Source organism: Trichoplusia ni, unplaced genomic scaffold (assembly GCF_003590095.1).
Source record: "Trichoplusia ni isolate ovarian cell line Hi5 unplaced genomic scaffold, tn1 tig00003104, whole genome shotgun sequence".
Taxonomy (NCBI): Eukaryota; Metazoa; Arthropoda; class Insecta; order Lepidoptera; family Noctuidae; genus Trichoplusia; species Trichoplusia ni.
The window spans coordinates 247,164-267,083 of NW_020800330.1; the positions used below are offsets into that span (position 1 = coordinate 247,164).

General features: G+C 38.4%; 1 protein-coding gene and 1 pseudogene across 4 annotated transcripts in view; one reads left to right on the plus strand and one right to left on the minus strand.

Annotated features, from left to right (window-relative positions):
• LOC113507717 overlaps positions 1 to 14,205 on the plus strand; it is a 71,623-nt gene extending 57,418 nt beyond the window's left edge. For 3 of the 4 annotated variants that reach the window (XM_026890655.1, XM_026890653.1, XM_026890654.1), the window contains 6 exons: positions 7,343 to 7,486; positions 8,924 to 9,085; positions 9,507 to 9,683; positions 10,068 to 10,214; positions 12,945 to 13,189; positions 14,049 to 14,205. In XM_026890655.1, the coding sequence (XP_026746456.1) occupies positions 7,343 to 7,486; positions 8,924 to 9,085; positions 9,507 to 9,683; positions 10,068 to 10,214; positions 12,945 to 13,189; positions 14,049 to 14,117 (944 nt within the window). In that variant the 3' untranslated portion in view covers positions 14,118 to 14,205. The remainder of the gene's footprint in view (positions 1 to 7,342; positions 7,487 to 8,923; positions 9,086 to 9,506; positions 9,684 to 10,067; positions 10,215 to 12,944; positions 13,190 to 14,048) is intronic. The other variant, XM_026890657.1, reaches the window with a different exon arrangement.
• Positions 14,206 to 19,437: 5,232 nt separating this feature from the next.
• LOC113507723 lies at positions 19,438 to 19,917 on the minus strand (annotated as a pseudogene).
• Positions 19,918 to 19,920: the final 3 nt, after the last annotated feature.

Genomic DNA, 19,920 nt, shown 5'->3' on the forward strand with positions numbered 1-19,920 from the left:
AGTTTTCGCTCTTTATGAATTCGCCGAAAATATTAGCAATCCCGAAAGTTGTGCTTAAAATTCCACCTTTTCATCTATTGGAATGCTAATTGCATACCGAAACCTACCATGAACATGTTCGCTTTACAGCATCATAAGTCTCCCAATAGCTTTCATAAAACTTGTTGAGATTGATTGTTCTCGTTATCCGATGTTGTTTTATCACAGGTATCGTATCCGAGCACATTCTCTTGCGACGAACAATGGGCAACAACTTCAGCATACTAACGCAACTTCTCAACAGTGCTGCCAACACGACAAACATTTTAATACCGACATTGTTCAGACATTACCAGCCTGAAACTTCCCGCGCAAACTCCAAAGAATGTATAATAAGGAACTCATATTTTTTTAATCGTCACACGTTCTTTCTTTTTATAATACCTTGAATTCTTCGAAGTGGAACATGTTACTCTCGTATATTGCGAATTTCTTCGTCTTCGGCGTAAATTAACTGACAGTCGCAGACACATGCGCTACATAGCTTAGACAATATGAACTTTACGTCTGTAGTTTTAGGTGTGTTTTACATCGTGTGAGCTGGAAGTTCAAGTAGACTCATTTGAAAGGGTGTTACGTGAGACGACGGAGCCTTTGTTTTATGAAACTGGAAAAGGCTTGATGAAGAAAACTCTGTGTTTGGACGTTTGGGTACATGCCGATGTACACATACAACGTGTTAGCATCTTCATCTTCTGTTTACAAAGCCCTTTGTAACGTAGCGTGTGACGTCACATATCTTAGAGAGATATTGTTTCTGCCGTAAACTTTATTGGCCCCACTCTCATCGATACAACCCGTTAATGTTACGCACGGTTTTATGAATAATTGCTGATGTCATGTGGATCATGAATGTTTGCTAAAATTGGATCACCTAATTAACTACTGTGAGAACAATATTGAACTCACAGATTTGATATTAATTTCTATTTGTTTCTGAGAATTAGAAAAGCCACTACTCCATGTAATAAACAGAGCATAAACGAATTTACTTTTTCACTGGATGGAGGCTTATAAAGTATCGCAAGTAAGTCAGTCTAACTGCAGAGACTACTTAAAAAAGAACGAATAACACATGCTTGTAAACTGAGATCGTAAATGAAAGTAAGCTTGTCATTCGTATAATTTATTGTGAGATTAGATACCATAAGCAAAATCCTGCCTTTATATTTCACATAAGTAAGGCAAAAACTACTTAGGTACACTAATAAGGAGCAACAAATTGTTGTATTAATATAATATACTCAATTCTGAATACGTTGTGAAATCCAAAGCTAAGATTTTTTAGTAAACTCCCAAAAGATTTGGATATTCAAGATAGGTCTTTGTGTAAATAGACGTACGTGTGATGACTCTACGCGATTGTGTTTGCGAACAACAAATGCCTGCTCAGAATTATTTAGCAATGTCACTGTTCTGCGAATTCTACGTTTATGATAGTTGCCTCAGATCTCATTAGGTTTATGGTCACAATAAATAAGAACTTATATTCGTTTGTTTGTCAACAACCATCACTTATACAATCTTATCTTCTCAGTTCTTATGTAGATAAAATATGGGCTACATAAACATTCAATGACTTCTAAGATTTTAACTTCTGTAGATCAAACATAAACAATCAAAAGTCGATGCAGAATTATTGCAATTGACCAAAAATACTATGACTAACGTTATAATATATGTTCAAAATGTAGGTATTAAGTGTTAATTGAAATAATCGGAAAACTACACTAACAGAATTGTGATAAGGTAAATAAATTAGAGGGTTGGTATTATTATATTATCGCTCGCAATTAATAAACTTACGTAAGCTACCAAATCTCGCGCACACACACGACATAAATTACGCTAAGTTATGAATTATAGCCGCAACAAAACTGTGTACCGACCTACCTAGCTAGCTACGTAGGTACATACCTACCTACACAGCCTTCTTAGTTCCACAAACGGCGGCTGCGACAGCCGACCTCGCGGTTTCCCGGCCTTGCAACCAAGCGCCGACCAGCCGCACAGCTGCTGCCTACAACTGTACGATACTTGGTGTTCCGCGTTACGGTATTAGACCGAGATTATATATTTGAAAGTAGGCATATAGAATCGGTGATAAGTCGTGAATTTGTCTGGTAAACCAAAATATGGTTTATTTTATAACTTAGACATACGTATATGGGATATCGTGACCCAAAAGTTCCATGCTTTATTTTGATGTTATATATAACACGTAAATAATTATAATCAGTGAAGAAACATAGATTACACGGATAGCCAATGGCTTGATGACTCCTTGCAAAACTCGTAGGACAAGCGATTGCTTTATCAACGAATGCTTATGCCGAGTATGGTTATCTTTGTGCATGTGACTTGAATTTTTGTAGCACACCCCGGACAGGATGAAAAATTAAAATCCTTTCTTTAATAAGTGACTAAGTTTAGAAAAAAGTGCATTAAGTTACTCATCCTACATAATTCTCTCATTAACTTCAATGTATATAACATTTATAGCAATTTATTGCTAACAGGTAATTAAAAGCTTTCAACGTTGAACAGCGCAGCGAGTTACAGCAACATAGCCAAACTTGTACTGCAGAATTAAACTTTACGAATGTAGGTGACATAATATCGTAGTGAACAGTTTTCACAAACCTTTACATATATGTACCAGTATATGATGCAGCGAAATATGTATACGTGACAAAGTACCAGTTTCCACAGACGTCGCGAAGGCGGGAAGTGGAAACTAAATTTCCTACTGCCTCCATTTCCTTCATGATAAACGTCGCGAACTGAGACGAATCCCGCGATTCTATCGAGGAAACCAAACTTTAAAGCAACTACATAACCCTATTTCATATTCAAACTGGTAACTTTTAACATAAAACCATCTTTATCCCAAATAAATAAGGTTTATTTTCCGCAATTCGTAGTTTTTAGTAAAGTGCTCCCGACCATACCCATTTACAGTGTTGGCCGTGCGCCAAGTCTAAAACTATTAAGCTGAAAAATGTGACTCGAGTGAGATTTATTTTAATAGGTTTAGAACTTTAATGTCATAGGTATGCGCTTTTGGAAAAATGTGGTAGGCATGAGAAAACCTTGCACACTGAAAAGTGTACCTATTTTCTTTTTGTGCCCCTGACTCGCGCAATGAAAAATCACGTTTCCGCTTTCACGCGCTCTTAATCATGGCACAAAACCTTTACGGTCTTTTTCTTCCCGTTAAGTACGGAACTCAAAAACGATATGATTTAAGTAACAAAAACTAAAACTGTATAGTATCCAAATGTTTTTAAATTCCCTAAGCTTTTGCTAAGTCAAAACCAGCTAGAGACCTAATACGTATACGTTAGGTATAGCTTCATACATGGCATTGCTTTACAGAAGTAGTATATACAGCTAGGTGTACCTACAATATGCTTGCATACGAGTAGCCTTGCGGTAATAGAACCTTGTGCACACACGGTGCAGCAATCTGGGCCTCTTGCCCTATACGGTTAACCAAACCGTTTACCACAGAATTTGCGATTAATATTTCATAGAAGGAAACTTGATTGCTCTAACAAACACTAATGGACAGCTAACGACACATTTCTCGGAACTCTACTCCAGAGAATTAATTCTAAGGAGCTTTAAAGTAAACTCTACATACGTATAATCTCATCTGGATATATTATGTACGAGAATATCTATTACTAGCTGTTACCCGCGACTTCGACCGCGTTGATAGCAGATATAAGTTAGGATTATTTGAAATCGGATTAGTTTTTAGAGTCCGAGAAACCTCTGTCCATATTTCTAAGATTTTTCATCACTGCTCGGCTCCTATTATTTATGGTATTATAGATTTTATATCCTCCTCAATGAATAAACTATCTAACAATGAAATAGATAGTGAAATGAAGAATGGTACCACCTGCTATACTGTACTTTACCCTCATTTAATGCTTCTACCTGCTCTGCTGGTACCACCTTCATATACTTTTATGATACTTACTGTAGATGCATCTGAAGAAAACCGTAAGTAATTACCATCCAACACGAAGTACTTACCATCCAACACGAAGTACTTACCATCCAACACGAAGTACTTACCATCCAACACGAAGTACTTACCATCTAACACCAAGTACTTACCATCTAACACCAAGTACTTACCATCTAACACCAAGTACTTACCATCTAACACCAAATACTTACCATCTAGCACCAAGTACTTACCGTCCAACACCAAATCCACGGAAATGAAGAATTTATTGGACCTGTTGAAATTCACCCCTATAACTGCATAAGTGAATCGATCACAGGTTAAGCTAAGCTTGACGCGGTTGGTTCGTAGATAAGTGAATGGATGGTAAAACTTCTCAATTATATATGTCTACCTCTGCCTAGCAGTACCAAAAAGTAAACGATTATGCAGTCTTTAACATAGATTTTCATATCAACGTGTAAGGTATAAAGGGGTCCTGATTGATTGGCATATTTAACTCAGTTACGGGCCCGTGGGTGCCGGCGGCTATAGCTTGGCTGCAGCTCTAAGTAATCCGATATCCGTTTTATGAGGACGTAACAAGTTTACAGGTATAAACGCCCACACGCCGCGTTCTACCACGCCTTCAGGAGTTTTAATAGCTGAGTTAAATGTATGTATGCATGATGAGAACAAAACACCAAAAAAATGTGTTAGTAAAGGAGGCAAGGAATTCGTCATGTATATTTTTTTTTTCAATGGGTTTATTAGAATAATAAAGTTTAATATTATAACACGACTTATGTTCAGCAAGAGATTTTAAGAGAAAATTATTTGAACACACATTCTAAAAACTTTATTATATGATATTTAATTCAATCTAGAATTATTTTATTATGTATTGCGATGAAATTCAAAACGGTAATTAAACTGGCCATGAGTCTTCAGTTGATTTTGGTAACTACAGGCAAAAGAAAAATCAACTAGGAAATCAAATTCTATTATTAACATTAACTGATATTATTGTTCGATACTTTTGTTTGACGAGTTTTGATTACTTTGAATCTTTGAGTTAATTGTTTTCAAGTCAATGTAAATAATTCAAAAGTTCAATCTTTCTCAGGAGCAAGAAATGAAGTTCCTGTTTATTTCCTCAACTTGTAATATTTCAAATTATGCCCTTATTTTTCGGTTACGACATCATCAAATGACTTTTCCGCTTTGGGTTGAGTGGAAGAGAGTATCAGTGTGCTTTTTTCTTTGTCCTTCGTGTAATGGGGCAGTAACCCTTTGGGACAATCCCGCTGCCTCGAAAGGCAGAAAGGATTATGCCCTTTAAGTTGTTAAAAGGTTTTAGTTATTTGATCATTTTATTTTTTTCTTCACCTTTTTTTCGATCACCGTGTAAAGATCTAAAATCTTCGATCCACGTCGAGGCACGAGCGCCCTACATGAGAGTATGTCGGATCCGAAGCGACTGAAAACACCCCCGTCCCGTCCTTGCCAAGGTCGGCGCGCCCTTGGCGAAATTACGAGAAAAACCATACCGAACAGACCAAACTGGCAATATTAATCAGTTACATATATACTAATTAATATTATGGTGGTTACAGGAATGCAGAATAAAGGAGCAGTATTTTTTAAACATTTATTAATTTATCTTGAAAATAAAAAAGAGGCAACTCAATTGAGTCCAGTGTTACCATCAAACAAAAGTTCAATCATAGACATTTAATACAACCAGTCGACCTATTTGTTACTTAAGTTGAAACCATTAAAAAAAAGAACAAACGGCGAAGTTCCAAGGCGAGGCGGCTGCGGCCTCAATCGAACGTCGAGTTCGCTTCCGGAGGAGTCCACTTCCCCTCGTACCCCCCCTTCCTCACCCCTCACTCCTCCACTGCTTCCGACTAACTTGTACAACATAAGCCGTAGAACGACTATGTGCAAGTTGCAATGCAAGGTTTTATTGTTATGTATTTCAATGTGACGGCTTATTTCACTTTAAACTAGGTACTAGACGCTAGCGATAGCTACCAACTTCAATAACTTATATGAATCCCAATTTTAAAAGTTGAAGAACTTTTACTTGCTAAAACCCACCCATGTTCCTTCCTTTGCGTACTTGGGCCGCGGTGACCTTTACGGACAATTCCGGTGGCCCGGCAAGCATCGGCCCTAATGGTCTCTACAGAGCTGGCTAACATCTCTTTAAGGCGTGCGTGAAAAAGAAACGCGCCGTCCAGCATGGGCTTGGTCTTGATCGGGTGGTGAGTATCATTCACCGTCCGCGGGCCCAATATTGTGAACCCTGTCCTGCATAGCAAGAAAGGGAGGAGAGACACGTGTAGTATATGTGAATGTAGGCGACAGCTCTTCACTTTACACAGACCTACGTAAGACTTATTCATAAACACACTTCACATATCATCTTGCCACTTAAAACCGTCAAGTATACGTAAGTGATACTAATTAAACATAGCTCCACTTTGACTAGAAATCCAGTCATAATAGCGCGTAGTCACCCCGTTAGTCTCAGGATTAACTTAATTACCTCTCTCTAGCTATCTTCCTAGCCTGGATTCATTTTATGCTACAAGGATACTAGATTCATTTTATAGAATAATAAAATGAAGTCTATGCTAAAATATAATAGCGTCGTCAGATAGAATGTAAGGAAATAATATTGTTACTCTTTTGTGTTGTATTACAAGCCCTAAAAATAAAGAACTAATCTTCATAGAGATTTTAGTTGCATGCCTTAATTACAGAACTTTTTGCAAGTCATTTATAAAAGCTGCAGGAAAAAACCTACTTAGAGTTTTAAATGAAAAGAAGCACGTGTTTCATAAATCCTGACCTATAAAGAATTTAATCAAAACTTACGCAAAAAGTACCAAGAAAGACAATATCCTTTCCTTGGGCGTTTTAAAACTTTCCTAATATCATTTACGTTGTTAAACATAATGATTTAAATTTGCAATTACTTTTGCTTACGCGAGACGCCTTCGACAAAATGTTTTCAGCACTATCAAATTACTTGCTCATAACAAGGAAACTTCGCAAAATAAAGGGTTTAACGAAAAACAACTTTATTAATTAGGATATGATAATTTCTTTAGTTTTTATGGCCTTGAATTTGAGACTCAAAGAGAAAATTATTATCTACTTTTTTAAATTTTATCACCTAAACATGAGTTGTATATGGTAAAATTGATCGCAGTAACTGCAAAAATAATTTGAACTGGGGAACAATTTTAAACAGCATAAACTAAGTTCTTAAGACTTGCCTTTACCGAATTGTACAGCACTTGACGATTTCTTGTTTCGTTTTTCCAGAGAAGGGCATGTACCTGGGGTCGCCCTGCGAGTTCACGTGCAACTCCAAGCTCATGCACGTGTACTGCGACCCGACGACCGCCTCCTGCCAGTGCGACCCCAAGCATCCAGTCGCAGTTGGCGTTGCCCAGGGATGCGCTAAAGGTAGCAACCATTTATAGAGATTTAAAGAACTGATGAATACTTTTTCATAAACCGATATTTGCTAAATCAAAGAAAGATTTATTTTATATATTTGCTCTTCAGGACATACTAAAGTGCAGTCTCTGATCTGCAAGATCTCTCGCACACCGGTGCTAAAGATAAAATCAGACTTAAAAGGATGTTAGCAGTAGTACCAAATATAATAATAATATCAGTTCCCACTTTATCAAAGTTAAAAGGCCAATTTAATATAATCGTCGTTGTATTGATACACCACGATCTAAATAAATTCTTCAAATATAAAACTCACAGGACCGAGTCCTTACAACTGACAAGGGTTACACCAAATGTATTATGTAATCATTGAAGCTGACTCAATCTAAACGAAGGGTAGAGCCCCTGCGGCTGTCTGCACGAGGACGACAATCCAAAGTAATTTAAAATAAGCGTTCTTTTAACCAATGAAACTCTTACTTTATACTGGGATGTAAAGTAAGAGTAAGTTTTATTTTATTAACTTTGCTTTATTGTGCAAATGCTAATCAACTTTTATATCCATAAGTAAGCTCCACAAACAAGTTCATTTTTAAAGTCGTCAATTTAATCTTCCAACCCCACAATCACTTCGGTTATCCACATCAAATATTGACCGCAGTCCTAAATTATAGCATTAAACATAGCGGCACAAGGTCACGTCACGTGGCTTGCCGGCGAAGCCTTAAAAATTATACAAGACTCGAACAAATTGTTCAATAGCTTTTATTATTTTGTTCGCCTCGAGTGGAGACCTCCCAAGGCCTCCTTTTATCCCTTTTCAGACCAAGTTGCGTTGTTCGAAACTTTGCCGAACAAGAGACAGACTTAGTTACACAAGTATATGATGTTTTGTTGGATACCGCTACACAATACTGAGTCGTATCAAAATATTGCTCCTTTGTTTTGCTTTGGGATAGTTCTAGGTTTTCTGTCAGAATGTGGAACGTGTATGGAAGTTTGTTGCCTTAAGAATTTTACTTATCTTCTATCTCATAAATCATGACTAGCACAAGAATTTGTGGAACCTTTGTAGGCGAAGCTATTGTTACATTTACATGTTGCCTTGTCTTTACTGCATAAATAACGTAGCAACTTTTAACATGAGATGAAAATTAACCAAACTTGGAAACATGAAGAAGATTCTTTGACTAATCCTTACTAATATTACAAATGCGAAAGTAACTCTGTCTGTCTGTTACGCTTTCACGTCTAAATCACTAAACTGATTTTAATGAAATTGGTACAGACACAGAGTTGACCTTGAGAAAGAACATAGGATAGTTTTTATCCCGGACTCTTGGAAACGCGATATAACCGACCTCGACGCGGGCGAAGCCGCGGCCGAAAAGCTAGTATGATTAATAAAAAGTAATAATTAAAAAAAATACTTTAACATTACAGCAAAGAAACTCGGGGAGCAGTGTTTCTACCGTGAAACGTGCAGGGCGTTTGATGCTCATGCGTCGTGCGTGCAAGTCAACCACAACGCGTACTGCCAGTGCGACGCCGGCTACCACCAGACCAGCCACACCCGCCCCACATCCAGAATCTTCTGCACGGAAGGTATGATGCAATCTGACGAACGACTATTGGCTACACGAATACCACCCACGCCAAACTTGATGAGCACGCGTAGGACTAGTATTTGTGTGATCCTCGAATGCTTCTCCAGAGTCTGCGTGTCTTTACGCATTTGACGTGAATATTTGTGCCTCCCCCACGACACTAGGTCTAAATTACTTACCTTGCTTTTAATAAGTTCAAAGTAAAGGATAACAGAACTCTCTTGCTCTACAATCATTGAGGAATACTTCTATGTAAATGAGGCTTACAACTACTCTCTGCTGTCTGAGCACTCGTATAGCCCAAACATAAAACGATGCTTTTTACGGATATCTTCCAGACTGCTGACCCTTATATTATGCTTAAAAGTATTGCCTTTATTTTCCAGTTTCGAAAATTATTATTTCCGCCTTGCTTCCAGACCTGGTGTTGCTGACGGCCGACATGCCGACGCTGCTGGGCGTGGCGTCGGGTATCTTTGTGCTCGCCGGCCTGCTGTGCATGGTGCTGCATCTGTACACCAAGGCCCGCTACCACCCCACGCACCTGGCAGACGCGAGGCTTACGCCGCCCTGTCTGTACTCACTGAACGACACAGGTTAGATAAGGAATGCAGTGCTACTAATATGGCTATGTTTTACTATTACTTGAGCTAAAGGAATGTAAGAACTAATCGTTACAAGCGCTACTCATATGCTACCCATTTCGATGGGTTTGCTAGACAATTAATCTTCATTATAAGAACTTATGATAGCATAACCTAATGATATGGGGCCTAAATTGTTACCAAATTGTGACCGAAGTGCATCTAAGGAGGTAAGGTAACTGTTTGTGAAAGTTGAATGTCGTTTGCCCTCACACTTATGCTCTTTACCAATGCTATTGTCTAACATCACATTTTGCACCAATCAGCCTTGTACAATTTTGTGTCCTTTACCTCTGTGTGTGAGCACGGGCGCTGCTAGTGTGTGGCTGGGCGCAGGTGGCACGCTGAGCGCGACCCGCGCGTCGTCCCGCGCGTCGTCGCGCAGCGGCTGCACGTCGGGCACGCTGGAGCTGGACAGCTCGGGCGGCGGGTCGCGGCGCGCGTCGCGGCGCGGCGGCGTGGCGGTGTCGGCGTCGCGCGCAGGTGCGGCGCGCACCGCGGCCATCTTGCTAATCTCGCGCCACCTCAAGGCCGTAAGGCGGGACGGCGGCGCGCACCCGCCTAAGTGCGCCGCCAAAGGTGATCTGGATAATGTATGCGGCGCGGTCCCATCATCTGCACGTCTGAGTGTCCGGCCGGCGGCGGCCGCCGCGCCCGCCTCGAATGCGACGCCCGCTTCGTTTAGCCGAAACCTGATCAGTTGGTCAAACTGAAAGCATGATTGGGAATCAACTTATAGATAGAGATACAATATCCTACAGATATCACTTAGGTGTAACTTCCAAACGAAGTTCTAGCAAGTCAGAAATGCGGCCCTATTTAAATATTGAGACAATACTTAATCTACAGCGGCGAAAGACATTTGGAACTTCTAGTTATTCACCAATTGTCTTTTTTTCAAATCCTAAAAATCTCCAAGGACTTGTATTTCAGAACAAAGTACAGTGGATTGCCTGTTTTCCTCCATTTTCTCGTTCTCTATCTAGATGTTCTATCAAAATTCCGTATTGATAACGCAAACGAAGTAGGCTGAGCATTCGGGAGGGGTCGCGGGACGCATGACAGGTCGCCGACAGCCGTGTCCGTTAGATGTTGCGTCTCGGTGTTAGCGACCAGGACTGACTCCAGTCTGCGACTGATCCACCACAAAACCACCGAATATGCTGAACTTCTCTTAAAACTTCTTCTTTCAACTTCACTTTGTACAATCAATCTTCGTAGAAGTTGGAGTCCTAATAATCCCTTCTTTCTGTCTTTTTCTTTGGGACACTATTTCATATGAAGAAAATGGAAATGTTTGCAAATTCACTACTGTCACTTACAAATAGCAGAAAACACGACAAGGTATGTATAACAATGGCAAAATGTGTTGTGTACGTACCATAAATATTAATTGTTAAATGTAATTGTGTTTATTATTGTAATAGCTACACGTGTTTCCTGTTTCGTACGTATTTTTCTAATTATACTCGGCTATTGAATTGCTTCACATTTTATGTCTACCAGCTCTGAGAACGATATTCTTTCCAAAATGTCCTTTCCACAACTTTGCATTTTGGTCTTTCACCCATATATTTTAAGACTGATCTCTCTTTACAATATTTCCCTTTACCAGTTTACCTCATGACCGGAACTTGGTTCTTGTTTCCTGATTGTAACGACCTCCTTCTCAGCATATTTGATGTTTATTATTTGTGACGTAAGTACAGCTTGATGTGTGAGGCTTTACTCGTGGTTGGCTGGGCTTGATGGAAACTTGGCGCGACAGTCGCAGGATGAAGTGTTTTGGAGGCGCGAGCAAGATGGCCATGGTCCTTTCTGTCTATCTCTTTCCTACACGCCTTATTTGTATGTGCTAACGAAACTGAAGATACCAAAACATGGGTTCGAAGATGGCATTGTGTGCCAACACTTCAATGTATGTATTTCAAATTTGCTTTAATCACTTCACAGTGCTGCATGTAAGTTAATCTTGACAAAGTTCATATTTTATTAAACACACATTCTGCTTCAGATCAGAATGTGATAGAGTTTTATCTTTAAACGAGCAGCACATTCAATTATTTTTCAATAATCTACTTAGCCAAAACATCAGCGTAACTCAAGACAACATGATCATGCAATACGCAAACAAGTCACACGCTTAAATTGCAAGTACTCAGAATGTCAAGGGTTCTGCGTTTGACATACATGAACTGTTCAAACTACGGAAGGTGGGCGATAGCTTCAGTTTCATGGGCCCGGCCCTCCTATATGGCGTCCATTTTCACATTCCTTGACGCTCATGGAACGAATCAGCGTAGCCCACAGTTCACTAATTTTGAGGTTTCTATTAGCGTTGAAGTTTGATGTAAATGACCTTGTATAGGAGGCAGCACTGCTTCTACGCTTCTGTCTGTTGACACCTCACTGGCTGTGCATGTAAACGTTTGCTTTCAGCCACCTTTATAATATATTAACGCCCAATATACAAGTACCTGAGATTTGACCCAGTTCTTATGATAAAAGATATTTCCAAAAAATACTTTCCGAAAAATGATTTTTTTAAAGAAATTGTTTTCTTTTCCTCCTGTGAGTAAGTAGATATTATTTATCTGTTTATAAAATTGTGAATATGTAGGTTCAAAAAGTGAAACTGCCATAATTATGATTCCTACTTGTCATGTGGTAATGCATAAGCCGCTTCTACCATTTGTAGTTAGATTTCCCAACATATATGTATCTATGTACATAAGTATTTAGTCAGAATTTTATATTTCTCATAAAAAGTAATTAGCATATTCATCATACTTTTTAACTTGAATATATTTATAAATACTTACTTGTCCACTGTTATGTCAGAAAATAAAAATAAACTTATTTAAAACTACGATCGAGAACACTTCGCGAAGTCTGTGCTTGTTACTTCAATGTTGTGAAGTTCACTGCTGAGCCGCTTCGCCTTATTTGTTAGTACCACCTTGTTGAATTTTAAGAAAATATCTGATTCAGGATTTTTCACATAAAGTTTTGTGCAATTAACAAGATCTCAACTTACTTCAGGCATAAGCTACCACACCTTCACAACGCCGTGCGATATAATGACAGTTCTACCAAGAAATGTTTATAGCTTCTCGCAGTACACCCAAAGACCCAATAAACATACTAGTACGCACGCATCACCTGTCTTCTTATCATGTAAGAAGTCTAATTCTTGTTTCTTCCCTTTTCCAGGTTCGCGACGTCCAAGTCTAAGCTCAGTGCAGAGCAGTTCATCATCAATCAGGAGCTACAGCGCCAGGAGGTGGGAGAGAGAGAGGGAACAGAAGGAACGGAGACAGATGAGTATGCGTCTCGCTCAGCTGCACGACAAGATGGCTGCCGGCCGGGAAATGCCGAAGCATGCACCGACGCCATCGCCGCGCTCGCCGAACAACTCCACAGATGGACTGCTACCGTCTGTATGTGAAATTAGAGAAGTATGATCATTCCTCTTGTCCTTAGTAGTGGAGACGATGGAGAAAGGTTGGAGAATAATGACTAAATTCACAAAGACCCTCATAAGTTGATATTGACCCTTAATAACGCAATTTACATTCTGACAAGGTAAAAACAAGACTTTTTTCAAACCGTCATAAGATGTTAAATAAACTTCGTGAATTTAGCCAATTATTCTAACTTCAAGTACAATACACTGCTCTCCCTTTTTAGGTAGTCCCTTGATTCACACAGTACAGTACAGCCTATTCATTGCCATATTAGGATTTGAATCGTAGCAGGCCTTCCATGTTTTGTATTTGACCTACATTGTTGAGACCTTTATAACCTTAATTGTATGTAGGAACTTGATGTTACCTTCCTTGTGATATAGTTCCTTAATTAGTAAACATACGTAAGAAACAGCTATCATACTTTCTGACTTGAATGATCTATAGACTGAAAAAAAACAATCAAAATTATAACCTGAAGCTCTAAGTGGCTCACAAACAGGGGCCACACAGCCTAAGACGTCCGCTTGCGCTTGCTTGCGGTTTTAAAATGTCCTTCCTATGAAAAAGAACTGACGACAAACTCCATAAATTACCTACTGTTTTTAACATCATAAAAAGATAATAAAATAAAAATACACTATTTAGAGCCCCTATTAAAATAAGTAAGTTAGTACTTATAATGTCTTTTACAGTACTTATTAATAACGACTCGAACAATATTATAGGCACACTTACGCGCACAATTTATAATTTCTAACAAGGGACAGTTTCTGGTCCCTAGCCAACACACATGCAAGTGACTTTTCAATATAATAACATAAATATTTTCAAAATCTCTCCATTCCAGCTGATTACAAACCCGGAACAACAGTTGCAAGGCGTGGACGGGCCGTGCTCCAGCTCCTCGCTTTACTGACACCAGGCTCACTCCAAAACGACCAGGAGGTCCCTGGACTCCCTGTCGTCCGAGGGGTCCCCGGCCATCGCCTGGATGTAGCCCTCGCGGAGTGGACTGAACTGTAGCTAGAAACGTGTAGTGTACGACCATCGAAGTTAATCGTATGTAAATAAAGACGTTTCGAGCGTTCAAGAACTAATTATGTATCTTATGACCCCCATGAGAAACCGTCGGCATATTCACAAGCCTGATGATCCCAGTTGTTGATATTGTAAGTAACGCTTATTGCTTATGTCTAGAACACCGGAGCTTCAGGTCCCCTAGTATGTCATCTGTGTTTTGATCAAATTATGAATTGCAACTATAATAAATACGAATGAGTGTGAAAGTGAAGTATTTTTGGTGTGAGTGCGGTACTCGTGAACTAGCGTTGGGTGCTACGGTGAAAGTTTATAATTTATATAGTGAAAAAACCTAGAATAATAGTTATTATAGTTTTACATGAGCTCAGCGAATGTAGAACTCCGATATTGTCAGTCATTAGTATAAATCAGCTAGTAATAGATTAATATCTTTACGATATAATTTGTAATATTCTAGGATATATTTATGACCGCTGCGCTAGAACTTAAACAATTTGTAAGAATGATGGTGTGATGTTTTCATGTCTAAAAAATACTAAAATTGATCGAGATAATTGGTTGTTTTCAGTATCTAAATATAACACTTGAAATTGTCTAAAAGAGGCCTTGATTTCCTCTTAATGCGGAAATTGTTTGAAATAGATACACAAACAGTGACATACGTCGGACTTCGAGGAGTCCGGGAATAAAGTATATTATGACTAGATAACAATATAGCGTTGTAAAGATATTAAATTAATTAATAAAATTGTTGTAAGCGCTGTTCATATAATTTATTATAATTGTTTCCATGTGGACTAGAGAATTCTACGCAATAAGTTGATGTTCAAGTGAAATATTATATTAATTTGCTAAATACAAGAGAAACTTATAACCACGACTGTACTCCCGAAGCAGCTAGGAGCAGTATACTATGTTTAAATGTATTGGCAGCATTATTAGTGTATCGTTTTACAGTAAAATACTGACTTTGTAACGGCCATAATATTTTTTATACTTATTTATATTTTTATTACTAATGTACCTGATTGTTGGTTTGATTTATAAGAGATCACATTTTGTTTTATTTATTGAAATATTAGCATGAATTAGGCTTACTAAATGTTGCGGCAGAGTGGCCAGTGCAGGTACCATAAGTCGTCAGTTGATATGATGCAAATTAAATGGTAAAGCAGTGTTAGTTATTGGATAGTTAAAAGGTACCTGCGCCGTCGACTTTGTTCAATATGAACATTTAAGGTAAATATATTTAGATATGGAGTGGTTGCGATGTGGCTCCGGCCAGGCCTTATAGTTCAGGAAACTGGATATCGGAAGTGTGTGCTGATTGATGACGCATAGTTACAAAACGTTTTGTACTCGTAATGTAAATAAATAGTTCGAAAAATAGTTAATTTGGTGTTCGCTTGCTGGATAGGTGAACTGCGCTGTCTGTATCTACATAAAACATATTTAAATGAAAGCGATGATTTATAAAAAATGGTCACTGTCAACTAACCGAAGTAAATTGATGAAGAGCCCTCTTATCATGATTTAAAAATTGAACTATCGGCTCGGGCACAGACGATTTGGGATGTTTACATCTTCTGTCATAAAATTGGTATTTAGGTATCTTATTTGTAACAGATTATTTCCCTGAATCGGGAAACAAGACTTTTACTAATATTCTGGTAATATTTTTAACCAACTTATTTGGAATAGTCTGGTCTAAACAAGAAATATCTAGGCACTTATTCTATGGCGCACTGTTCTTAACGCGACTATTTCCCTCTTCTGCACTTGTAATACAGTTTATAATCATTAATCTCTTAAATTATACCTACATTTTTACATGGCTATAGATTTGCAGAAATTCTTCTGACTTATTTTTGACTCTACTTAAATACCCGTAAAAGGGTCTGGAAGTATGATTCATAAATTAAGACCATAGCTTTCCAAAGAAGCATATTTGCTGGTTGATGGATCATTAACTCTACTCTACTGTTATCTCTAATTCTTCTCCTTTGCTTTTAATCTTCTCCAAATCTTGATCTTCTCAATCGGTTGACCGGTTTTCTTCCCAAATACACCATTCATTGGTACCCAGTTGTTCTATTTCGCCCTTTCACTCAGCCACTTATTCGTGGAAGCAGACAGTGCAAGTTAACCTCGATTAATTCGATCAAATTATGTAATCGTGATAATAAATTGTAGTTATTATGAGGAATATCCCGTTGTTTTGTAATAGCACAAACTGAACGCGTTTAAAACAAAATAATATGGATTTGACGTCGGATACGTTGTGTTTTCGCTGTTTGCATTGCCAAAATAAAATGTCAACTGAAATGTTTGTGTGTTTTATTAATGACCTATGAAAATAATTTATAAATTCTAACGTAGCAGACGCTGTTCGTGTCGCTGTGTTTGAGGTCAAACCGATTTATCGTGAGAAACTGACAATGGTTAAACGTTAAATATTGCGGACTAAAGTACTTAATTTTAGCCATACTGACAATAACGTATTTAGGAGGATTAAATTCGTTAACGGGTACAGTCACCAACAGATATCGGTTAACGAAATTATTTAAATCTATTTTCATTATAGGTACTATGTGTTCCTTGCATAAAGAATTGCAACGCTTTGCCATGCCTACCCACAACAAAACGTGGATGACATATCACATAGACCTACGTCAGTGGAGCAAACCAAGGATAATTTTCCGACCCTACCAAAAAGGCACTTGTATTTCTCAGTAACATGTTACGTGACCTATTGGTGATTAGCACATTTTGGCTGTACCTTTGGCGTGCGGCTCTTTTCTGTCTCATAGCACTTATTAAGCTTGATATCTACTATACCTGTAGGTACTGTGAATGTTTTAGGACGATAATGAGAGCAATCACAACATAAGGAAGGTGTATTCATTATACCTAAACATTGTCATCTCAATAGAGATAATCATTTAAGATTTATACTTATTTCGTTTAGCATATTATTATACATATTCACACAGTTATTTAATTAGATCTGTTTATGAGATTAGCAGTGTTGGGTTCCATGCAAGGTTTCCGCGACTGCGGGCTCTGCGTTCTCTAGTTCTCTCTAGTTCCAACTAACACTATAATAATATGTCGAAGGCCGTGCCCTTGAGGGCTTAAGTCCTTAGACATTGGCACGAATCCAATATCCGCACTATAGTTCTCTAGTAAGGTCGCTGTATTTCTAGTTAGCTTATGTAACTTACATGCGGGTCATATGACTCCGAAGTGTATAGTGACATGTGTATAGTGGCAAAGGTATTATTAAGGAAGCGACAGGTAAATTAACGCTATTCTTGAAAAGGTTGTCATGTCATCTATATTTATAGTTTCTTATAGTCAACAGCTGGTTAAACAAAACCTACTTGCATATTACACACCGATTTAGGTAGGTACCTAAAGTCTTATCAATTCATGTTGTTACTTTTTCACAAGTTCGACCATTCACGTGTGGTATGAAGTTGACAGTGCATTACTGTCTCCCTATATGACCTAAATACTTATTATCCACTGTGAACACTTGAACGGGATGCTGACTTCCGTAGTGATAGATTTACGACGCGCTAGTGACTGGCAGATGGAGACAGTAACAGAAAATTATTTTGTTGCAGGCGGAAAGATATGTACCAAGTTTCTTTTTACACAAAGTAAGAACGCGTAATGTAGGTAGCCCGATAGTCTACAAGATACATGCAATTTTGTTTAGCTAGTCAAATGGAAGTATCTATAGTTGAGGTGTGACCTCCACGTGGAACCGATTTACGATACGTAAAGCGCCAACAAACTCATATATGAGTTCAACATAGTTTGAAAGCTTGATAAAAGTATTTTTATACGCCGCTGGCGCTCATACTTCTCAAACCCGCTTAAAATAACATCATCCAGTTGTTTTCTCTGATATTAGTTATTATTATACTGGAATTTAATATTCCAGAATATTTAAGACGTCTCTTAAGTTTATTTTATATCTGATTTATCTTGTTTAGAGGCTTTGCCAAAAGATTAGCCCGCACCACACCTCGTCGTATCGCTAGTGGAATTGGTTACAATACAAACGGGCAGGTGGGAAGTTATTATCTTTCCAACATGGAGTGTAGACATCGATTTATAAAAAAAAAAACATCAGTAAAGGTGTATAAATAAGGTTTCTAGATTAAGATTACAAGTCCATAATAGATAGACCGTAAACTTACCTTGCTGCAGTATCAGTTTCAATAATTAATTATGTCATTGATAGTAGGTAAACTACTGAGTACCTATACGAGACAACTATATTATCAGTCGCTATAGTACTCAATTGAATTAAAAGCCACGTAATCCATAACGCTAAATTCAACTTCGCTTCGATATATCGATTTTGATGTTAAGAAATGAAATGATATCATTTATTCCGTTAAATAGGATATATTATTATCATCACATTTTATTTTAGAACGCTGCCGCGATGGATGAGTCGACATTTCCAGACTTCAGGCTGGTACTGCTATTTTATGTCAATTTTCATTCATTCATTGGCAATGGCCAATGAATGAATGAAAATTGACATAAAATGACACTTCGTTGTCTAATATTTTTTCTTCACAATAATTGTACATTCAGTTACTAATGGTACCAATATACACTCAGTCAATACAATGAGAATAGGAATAATTTTAATTTAATCCATGCCATTCATTCATCGGCCATTGCAAATAGCAGAATCGTGGCCCAGGGTCGTGGTCTCTTTGTTAATTCCAGACATTTTTACAATGTGCGCGTAACTGTATGGACTAATTTAAATAATCGATTCTTTTCAATGCAACTTTTAAACTTCTCTTTTGAAGAAAGTACCCAATCGATCTAAGCAAAGTGCCAGCAAGCTTGCTGGTCAATTTTCGTTTAGAGATACAGAAGAAGGTCTATGTAGCTTTACGTTCAGGTACGATAGGTAGGTACGAAACCTCTTATCGTATCACACACGCCTATCAGCGCACGAAGTTACGTCACGTGCGCGAGACGTACCTTCGATAGACGAGCATTTAGTAAGCAGAAAACCTTAAAACGTACAATAAAAAAAACTCATCTGAAGGACCTTACTTTCAGGTTTATTTTGATTGCGACCGTGATAAATAATTATAGGTATCTAATACACCAAATAACAAATCAGCTTCGAATGTTCGAAAAAATAAAATGCGTCATTAAGTTTTAATCATTTATTGGAGGACACTGTTACTGTAGTTGAATACTGCAATATCAGTAAAAGCTTGAATGTAGGTAAGTTGGAATGTTTAGTCGACCTCCTCGATGGTGGGTCCGGCACCGCCACCAGGGGCCGCGCCGCCAGCGCCAGGGGCGCCGCCGGGGAAACGGGCATACCGCCAGGCATGCCACCGGGCATACCGCCGGCTCCCTGGTACATCTTGGTGATGATGGGGTTGCAGATGCCTTCGAGCTCCTTCTGCTTGTGCTCATACTCTTCCTTGTCGGCCAATTGGGTTGGAATCTAACCACTTGATAGTGTCGTTGCACTTGTCAAGGATGGTTTGCTTGTCGGAGTCTGAGATCTTGTCCTTCAGCTTCTCGTCTTCCATTGTGGATTTCATGTTGAAGCAGTAAGATTCCAAGGCATTCTTAGACTGAATGGTCTCCTTTTGCTTCTCATCCTCAGTCCTGTACTTCTC